This window comes from Ailuropoda melanoleuca, chromosome 6, assembly GCF_002007445.2.
Source record: "Ailuropoda melanoleuca isolate Jingjing chromosome 6, ASM200744v2, whole genome shotgun sequence".
In the NCBI taxonomy this organism is placed as follows: Eukaryota; Metazoa; Chordata; class Mammalia; order Carnivora; family Ursidae; genus Ailuropoda; species Ailuropoda melanoleuca.
The window spans coordinates 88,179,388-88,189,306 of record NC_048223.1 but is presented as its reverse complement, the minus strand read 5'-3'; the positions used below and the strand labels follow the sequence as shown (position 1 = coordinate 88,189,306).

Here is a 9,919-nt window from a genome sequence, read left to right as displayed (position 1 = left end):
GAAGAAGCAGATTCCTAGTGGAAGAGCCTGATGTGGGGCTCAATCCCGGAGCGCCAGGATCTGATGTGGGGCTCAATCCCGGAACGCCAGGATCACGCCCTGAGCCGAAGGCAGACACTTAACGACTGCGCCACCCAGGTGCCCCTGATTTCTCAGATGTTTAGAATGATTAGATAACTATCTAGGTGTATTTGAGGAACCAGACAAACTTAGGGTCGCCTACTCCTCCGCCATCTTCTATTTGTATATTTTCTTTGGCGAAATGCCTATTGAAGTCCTTTGTCCATTTTTGAATTGAGTTGTTTGGTTTTTATTGTTGAGTTGTAGGAATTCCTTATATGCTCTAGATTTCAATCCCTTTTCAGATATATGATTTGCCAATGTTCTCTCTCATTCTATGGGTTATCTTTTCATTTTTTTAAAGTATCCTTCGCACAAAAGTTTTTAATTTTGATGTTTGGTTTATCTATTTTTTGTTTTATTGCCTGTGCTTTATGTGTGATATCCAAAACACCATTACCAAATCTAACATCATGAAGCTTTTCCTCTGTAATTTTTTCTAAAAGTTTAATATTTTTAGCTGTTGCATTTAGGTTTTTTTATTCATTTGAGTTAATTTTTGTATATGACATAAGGTAGGAGCTCAACTACATTATTTTGCATGTAGACATACAATTTTACCAACACTATTTTTTGAAAATAGTGTCCTTGCCCACATTGAATGGTCTTGGCATCCTTGTTAAAAAAAAACAATTGAACATATATACAAGTGTTTATTTCTGTGCCCTTTATTCTATTCCATTAGTCTATATGCCTGTCTTTATGCCAGTACTACACTATTTTTTATAATATTTTTATTATGTTATGTTAGTCACCATACAGTTTATCCCAAGTTTTTGATGTAGTGTTCCATGATTCATTGTTTGTGTATAACACACAGTGAAGTGCTCCACACAATACGTGCCCTCCTTAATACCCATCACTGGCCTATCCCAGTCCCACACCCCCTCCCCTCTGAAGCCCTCAGTTTGTTTCTCAGAGTCCATAGTCTCTCATGCTTCATTCCCCCTTCTGTTTACCCCCCCTTCATTCTTCCCTTCCTTCTCCTACCGATCTTCCTATTTCTTATGTTCCATAAATGAGTGAAACCATATGATAATTGTCTTTCTCTGCTTGACTTATTTCACTTAGCATAATTTCGATTCTTGTAGCTTTGTAATAAATTTTGAAACCAGAAAATGTGAGTCCACAAACTTTGCTTTTATTCAAGACTTTTTTTTAAGATTTATTTATTTATTTGAGAATGAGAGAGAGAGCATGTGCACAGGTGCATGCGAGCTCAAGTAGGGGGAAGGGCAGAGGAATAGAATCTCAAACAGACTCCCTGCTGAGGGCAGAGCCCACAGGGCTTGATCCTACAACCCTGAGATCATGACCTGAGCTGAAATCAAGAGCTACGCATTTAACCAACCAAGCCACCCAGTAACCCCAAGATTTTTTATGAATTTTAGGATGAATTGTTCTGTTTCTGCAAAAAAAAAATTGTTGAGATTTTGATAAAGATTGCATTGAACCCATAGATAGCCTTGGCTGCTATTGCCAGCTTTAGGATATTAAGTCTTCCAGTCCATGAATATTGATATCCTTCCAATGATTTCTGTCTTTTTAAATTTCTTTCAGCCGTGTATTGTAGTTTGCAATGTACTAGTCTTCTGCCTCTTTGGTTAAATGTATTCATAAGTATTTTGTTCTGTTTGATAATATTGTAAATGGATTTGTTTTCTTAATTTCCTTTTTGGAATGTTCATTGTTAATGTATATCAAAATGTAACTGATTTTGTATGTTTTTCTGTATCCTGCAACTTTGCTGATTTCTTTTATTAGTCAAACAGTTTTTGTGTGTGTGGAATCTATGTGGTTTTTTTACGTGTAAGTGTAAGATCATATCATCCAAGAACAGAGACAATTTTACATCTACCTTTTCAATTTGCTTGCCTTTATTTCTTTTCCTTGACTAATTGATCTAGCTAGAACTTCCAATACTCCATCTAACTGAAATGATGAAGCTGGGCATTTTTGCATTACTTTTGATCTTAGGAAAAGCTTTTAGTCTTTCACTACTGATATGTTAGCTGTGGGTTTTTCACATATGGTCCTTATTATGTTTATCACAGAACTTTTCTCTATTCCTAAAAAGAGTGTTTTTATGAAGGAAGTATGTTATCAAACGCTTTTTCTACATCAATTGGAATGATCATGTAGTTTGTTTTTTTTGATCTATTAAGCCTATTATATTCTGTTCTGTTAATTACATTGTTTGATTTTTGCATTGAATCATGTTTCCATTGTGGAAATAAATCCTACTTAGTCATGAATATAAATCTTTTAATATGCTGCTAAATTCAGTTTGCTAGATTTTTTTGTTGAGGGTTTTTATATCCATATTCATATGGGATATTGATCTGTACTTGTAGTATTAGTCTGGCTTTGATACTGGAGTAATGCAAATCTCATAGAATGAGTTTGAAAGTGTTCTTCAATTTTTTGGAAGAGTTTGGGAGGGAATGGTGTTAATTCTTCATTAAATGTTTGGTCACATTAACCTATGAAACCATTTGGTCTTGGGCTTTTCTCTTTGGGGAGATTTGTGATTACTGATTCAATCTCTTTACCAGATCTATTGAGGTCTATAGGTCTATTCAGATTTTATGCTTCTTCATGTTTCAGTTTTGGCTGGTTGTATGTTTCTAGGAATTTATCCATTTGCTCTAGGTTATCTAATTTGTGGATATATAATTATTCAGAGTAGTTTCTTATGATTCTATGTATTTCTGTAGTATCAGTTGCAGTATCTCCTCTTTCTAATTTAAATTAAATTCATTTATTTCAGCACCTTTATTATTTTGTTTCTTCTGCCAACTTTGAGGTTCATCTGTTCTTCTTTTTTCTAGTTCCTTGACATGTAAAGTAAAATATTTTATTTGATATTTTTCTAATTCCTTACTACATGCATTTCTCATTATACATTTTCCTCTCAGAACTGCTTCTGTAGCATTCTATAGGTTTTGCTATTTGTTTCCATTTCCATTAGTCTTAAGGGTTTCTTCTCCTATTCAGTTCTTTTTCCCATTCTCATCTTCTTTGACCCATTGGTCATGCAAAAGTATGTTTAATTTCCACATATATGTAGATTTTCCAGATTTCCTCTTGGTTTTTATTCCATGTTATTGGAAAAGATAGCTGCTATGATTTAAATCTTAAATTTGCTAAGACTTGTTTTGTGTCCTATCATAGGATCTATCCTGGAGAATAATCTGTGTGGACTTGAAAAGGATGTGCATTCTGCAACAGTTGGATGAAATGTTCTATATATGTCTTTTAAGTCCACTTGGCCATAGCATGGTTCAATTCCAAAGTTTCCTTGTTGTTTTTCTGTCAAAATGATCTATCTATTGCTGGAACTAGGGTATTAAAGTTGCCTGCTATTATTGTGCTCTTATCTTTTCTCCCTTCAGAACTGTTAGCATTGTTTAATATATTTAGGTGCTCAGATGTTGGGTATGTATATATTTATAGTTTTTGTATCATCTTGATCCTTTTATCATTATATAACTTTCTTTGATTCTGTTACCATTTTTGGCTTAAAGTCTTTATTTTGTTTGATATAAGTATAACTACATTTTTTTAGGTTCCACTTGTGTGGAATACCTTCAGTCCCTTCACATTGAACCTACATGTGTCTTTAAAGCTGAATGAGTCTCTGGTAGGCAACAATTAGCTGGGTCTTGTTTTTTTATCTGTCATTTTACAGATTTTTCTTCTGGTATTATGATGCTGTTTCTAATACCATGCTAGTACTGATGCTATTTTTTGCTGTGTGAGATTTATTCATTCTCTATTGACTCCTTATTATGAGGGAAGAGAATTTAGCTTTCTTACAGATCAGGTTCCCCACATGATTTTCCCCAACCTCTCCATTCATCCAGCATAGTTATATCACTAGGGTGTTTTGGCCTCAAGCTGCAATGATGGAGATATCTTCAAATGTCTGCTGATCATCTTCATTCTCATTTAAGAGTGAGACATGAGAACATGATTGGAGCTCTGTGTGCTGGAAACCCACATATTTGCTGTTCCATATTGCCTCCTTCCTAGATACCTGTAGTACCTGCAGTGTTTTCCACTGTCCAGGAGCACTCATGTTGGTCCAAGGGTTTCTGGAGTCTAAATCTTTCTTCAAAATCATCACAAACTGGAAACTTCCCCAGAGTAAGTGGGTGAGTTGAAGATTCTTGATTCCTGTAAATCATCTTTGGAAGATCCTCTTCACTTAGGGGAAAAACAGGAGAGAAAAGTAATGAGGAGAGTGGACAGGGTTTCCATTAATTAAGGAAGTTGTCTTGCACTTTAGCATGGAAGCTTCTGAAAGAAAGTCTACGTTGTGGGTTGATTGTCAGAGCATAGTACTTTCCTACTCAGCAATTGTCCTACTCAGCCAGACTCACCCTGATCTGCCTAGTGCAATGGGTAGAGCATGGGTTTTGAAGCTTGTTATGGGTTCAGATCCATATCACTATCGATATTGTTGCAAATATCATGACCTGTGAGTCTCATCTGCAAAATGGGAATACTGCTGATATCATAGGGTTGTTCTGGAATTGGAAATCATGCGTGTAAAATGCCTGGTATATACATGCTCCATGAATGATAATCTTGACATCATTAGAAACCACCCATTGATAGCTTTAGATGTAGTCTGGAGTAGAGAGAAGAAATGATATAAAGAAAAAGCCAGGAGCATTTTATTGGGATGTGGTGTCAGTGAGCTCTGCCTCCCACCCAACCACACACACCTTTAAGGGTCAGGGGAGGAGCAGACATCTGGGAGACAATGGGCAACCAGGAGAGCCAACAAGTCAGAATCACTGGAGGCTTTACCAACCAATGCATCCTCCCTCATTTCTTGTCCAACAGCCCCACATAGCATGACCAAACAATCTGGTTTTCCACCAGAAATCCCTCATCCTTGGAAGTTCCTCAGTCCCTAGCACACAGGTCTCATTAGACAATCTTCCCACAACTCACATTGATGACCCACTGATGTCACTGGAGTGTGTGTGGCAGGCTTTGGCTGTGTTGAGGAGAGTAGGGGTGAGGAGCTTGCAAAAGGGCCTGTAGGAAGGCAGAGAAGGCAGGAACTATTCCTACACAACAGATGTGAGTCATCTCTCCAACTCATGTTTCTTCATTTCCAGGTCGGGCAGTGTGAACAACAACTGGATGGACATTTACAACATGGTGGAAGATGTGGTCAAGAAGTTTGATAAGTATGGCTTCTCTGTGTTAATAGGGTGTTTTCTTCTGCCAGACACAGTACAGAGCTGTTTAGACTCAGTGGGCATTGGGAGTCCCTCCAGTCAGGAGCACAGAGCCCAGAGTGAAGTTCTGAAGCAGGAAAGGACAGATCACAGTGATTCCAAGGGACTCAGCAACTTTACTTGGCTCCTGCTTGAGAATCAGGCCATATTACTGGGGACACAGTAATAATGCCATGAGAACCTAACAGATTAGGAAACAGAAAAACCAGTAACACAGTAATTAAACACCTGGTTAAAAGGTGGCAGGGGCCAAAAGAAAAAGACAAAGAATTTGTATGACAAGCTTAAGGAAAAAGGAAGAATTTTAATTCAAGGATGATTTCCCAGAAGATGTGGTGATATTAACTAGGCTTTGATGGATAGGAAAGACAGGGTAACAAGAACCGTCAAGGAGGCTTCTTATGGAGTAAGTGGTCTGTTTGGCTGCAGAGTAGGGTTATCTCAAGGGAGGGCTAGGAGATGAAGCTGGGCATGTTGGTTTGGAGCCAAGGCCATAATAGCTCATAGTGCCTAGATTTTGGTCATGGGGCCTAGATTTTGTGCTGTGAGCAATAGGGAGCTACAGATGATTCTTCTTTAAGGGTCTGACATGATCAAGGTTGTGGGTCAAGGATAAAAATCTGACAGAAATGGGTAAAATGAGTGGGAACAAGAGCCAAGAGCAGTAGGGAGTTCAGCTAGGGACATATGGTACCAATTTAGCCAAGGATAATGAAGGTCAGCAGACCAGAAGACAATGGCCAGGAGCAGGAAAGGGAGGGATGTAGATGAATGGTTGCCAAGAGGGAAACTAATTTCTTCGAGAAGAGAGATGAGGTGGGGGAAGACATGCAAGGAAGGAAGGGCAGAAAAGTTCCAAACAATGTTAGAGAAGAGAGGCCAGGTAGGAGACACTCCTGCAGAAGTGTACAGATGTTTCTCTATCTCCTTGTTCATGCAGCTGTCTGTGTGAGTACCTGCCTGTGTGAGTGCCTCTGTGTGTGTGTGTGTGTGTGTGTGTGCACGTGCACATAAGACAGACAGACGGACAAACACTACTGGGATGTTGTGAGTGTAAGGGTGGATCAAGATGTCATTCTGGCACACTCTTCCAGAAAGGCCAGATGTCTTACAGGCCTCAGAATTCCTTACAAAAGTTATAGGAAATTCTAGGTTTGGGAAATGGGCCCCAAAGGAGAAGAATTGGAGTGGGGGCAGGGAAACTGTCATGTACCCCTCCCTGGCTTCTCATTGGCATCATTTTGAGCCTGTTTCTATGACTTCTCACAAGCACATGCTTCCTTCCCAGCCCAAAAGTGCGGATATCTTTCATCACCTACTCCACAGATGGCCACACCCTCATGAAAATCACATCAGACAAGTAAGTGACATGTTAACCCCCAAGGCAAGCCCAGTGGGTAAAACTGCTGAAAGAGTAGGGATCAAATGGGTTCTCTGAGGCCACAGTAGGGAGCCAACTCCTGTAGTGCAGGCTAGTCAGGCCTGGGCTCCCCTCGTTGGGCACCATGACTCCCAGCTCTGGCTCCCCAACCCTCTCTGACCCCCTGCTGTTCTGACATTGACCGCCCTGTGCTACTAGATCTTCTCCTCCCCCTAAGCCCTGCCTTTCACCTGTCCTGAGTCCTTCTTTCTGCATTCTTCCCTGTTCTTAGAACAGGCTGGCTGTGAGGACTCCCAGGATTGTACCAAGCAGATGTGTGGTTCCTTTACAAACAGTGACCTGCATTAAAGATCTGTTGTCATGTGTCTCTCTCTGCCCTGAGCCAGTGGGGGTGCCAGTGAAAAATGTCATAAGCAGGGAAGAAAAGGATGAGTAACATCAAATTATTGATGGTCTCAATGAAGGGGATCCTGCTTCCTTGGTGGGTCTGAGACAGGGGAGCCCATGACTGGGGTTCTGAACATCAAGCTTGAAGGAGGCATGATATGTCCAAATCTGAGGTGGGTCATGGTGGGCCCCACAGTTTTCCCAAAAGCCTGGAAGTAGGGAGTTATGGAGCTTCTGAGTAGCTGACTAAGGAAGTTAAGATTCCTGTGGGCACAGCTGACTGGAACGCAACTCAGAGAGAGTTAAGCAGCAAAGAGAGGTTGAACATCCTTAGGACTGGATGGGCCCCAGAATTTGAGTCACAGATCTGCCATTCAGCACCATGGAGAGAAGCCAGGAGCAGCACAGTGAGCAAGAACAACCAGCCTGCAGGGGAGGGGGTGTCCTAGTGTCAGTGCATGGAGACAGCACTCTCATGTCTGACTCCAAGACAAGCAGGGAGTGGGCTGGCATCTCCAAGCACTAGTGGAGGCATGGCTTTGTGCATATGTGTGGTTATATGTTTAGGACAGAGAGACCTGAGTACATATGAGTTGGAAGGCACACTGGGAGGGACACTGGCAGGTAGCAGAGAGATGCAAGGCTGCTGGGCAAGAGGCTCTGGTGGAGGAATTCCCCTTGGAGAGAGGAAGACCTCTGCCTTCTCCCTCTGGGCTTGGGATCCAGATGTGAGAAGCTGTGTGGGGGCTCAGGGAGGGCCTCCTGGTCCTCTCTGGACAGGGAACATAATGACGTCTTCCCCAGGCGAGGGTTCAGGAGTGGCAGTGATGCCCAGGGGAGTGGAAAAGATGTGAAATTGGGGATGGAGAAAGATGTGCAGCTGGGAAGAGAACTCAAACTCAGATCAGGGCCCTAAGGCTGCCAGCTCCTGAGAAACCCACAGGATCTTGACTGTAGCTGGACTCAGCCTGGGACTGGGACTTCCCGAATGTGCCCCACTGCCTAGGAGTTGAGGACGCCTGTGGCTGAGAGCCCAGGTGGGCCCAGGCATGCAGAGAAACTCCAGGAGGGGACAATGTTACTCGATACAAGTGTGACTCTGGAAGGTCTGCAGAGAATGTGGTACCAAGGCTGGGACCTTGCTTGGTGCTTTCTGAGCCCTTTCTGCTAAGATTGAATAGGCTAAGGAGACACAGTCCAAGAGGGGTTTGTTCAGGGTGCTGGAGAAACCAGGTGGCACAGGGGCTAGGAAAACCCCAAGGGTGTTTTCCAGGAGGGTGACAACAGGGAAGAGATAGAGGACTCCAAGGAGTTGAGACACATATTAAGGATGAAGAGAGACTGCTAGGGGACAACGGGCCTGGTGTCCCTTCCATGGACAGAGCTGGGAGTAGACTGGAGGGGCAGCACTCCCAGGAGGGGAGCCTATTGGGCCAGAACAATGCCTGGCCTGGGGCTTCTGGGCCAGACACTGGGAAGAGCTGAGAGTTCCCCCATACTTGGGGGTGCTCTCACAAAATACATATCTTCCAGTGTGTGATGAGAGAGGACGGGGAGTGCTTCTGGTGGAAGGGCAGTGCCTGGTTTGGCCTCCACTGGCACAGGTCCCAGACCTCACCTCCTGGGCTGGGCTGGGCTGGGCTGGGCAGGGCTGGACCTGGGGCTCTCAGGTCTCCCCCCCCCCACAGCAACATCTCCACTCCCCGCAGTGAGAAGCCTTCTCTGGGTCCACGCTCTCCTAGTCTGGCTGTGCCAGCTCAGCTCGTCACATGGGATTGGCCTGAACCTAAGCCCCCAGCCCCTCCTGTGTCCCAGTCCCACCTGTGAAATCTGTCTTCGCAGCGGCTGTCTGGCCACATACCCGTGGCAGCTAGGGGATCCCTGCTTATCCACTTGCACGGACACACTCAGGGCCGCTTCCCCAGCCTGTGGCATTTTTCCTCAGGAGCCCATGAACTCAGGAGCCCTAGCGCTCTCACGAAGCAGCTCGCTACTTCCTTTAGCAATCCAGAGGGGAAGAAGCTTGGGGGACCGAGTCAACCTCAGGGGTCTGGGGCAGGGGAGGATGGGACAAAGCAGAAGTATCAATCATCAGGATGACCTTTTCCAAACTCAGCCTTACCTGTTGGAGGGTAGTGTGCCTTCCTGGGGGACCCAGTAGCTTCTAGCAGCCCTGCCAGTCACATCGTGAGTAGGGACTCACAGTGGCATATCCATGGATGTGCCCCACATTCACCGTGGATGGTCAAGGCAGGGCCTTGGGGTTCCCCCAGGTCTGTGTGCCTGAGACAGTGACGAGTGCAGAGAAAGCCAGGCCATACCCATGGGACCAGCAAAGCAGCATCTCCCACCCTATGCTCACTGGACAGGGGACAGAGGAGGCCTGAGCAAGTCTGTAAATATCAAAGACAAAGGGCAGAAGGTCATGACCAGGCTACTTGACTTGTGTCCTGTCCCAGCCAGACAGGTCTACACACTGCACAGTGGCTCCAGGATAGCTTGGGGCTGCTTTATTTTCCTTTTCTTTCCTTTTTTTTTTTAAAGTATAAGTGGCACACAAAGTTGTATTAGTTTAAGATGTATAACATAGTGATTTGACTATTTTATGTGTTATGTTATGCTCACCACAAGTGTAGCTACCATTTATCACCATACAACATTATTACAATATCATTGACTATATCCCTTATGATGTACCTTTCATCCCTGTGACTTTTTCATTCCACAGCAGGAAGCCGGGATCTGCCACCCCCCTTCACCCATTTCAGCCCTC

The 9,919-nt window shown here is 43.5% G+C and overlaps 1 protein-coding gene across 1 annotated transcript in view; it reads left to right on the top strand.

Annotated features, from left to right (window-relative positions):
- The window catches only part of LOC109489023 (anthrax toxin receptor-like), a 9,411-nt gene extending 2,669 nt beyond the window's left edge, over positions 1–6,742 (top strand). The window contains exons 2-3 of the mRNA XM_019795477.1: positions 5,256–5,327; positions 6,667–6,742. Coding sequence (XP_019651036.1) covers positions 5,256–5,327; positions 6,667–6,742 — 148 coding nt within the window. The remainder of the gene's footprint in view (positions 1–5,255; positions 5,328–6,666) is intronic.
- The last annotated feature ends 3,177 nt before the right edge of the window (positions 6,743–9,919 follow it).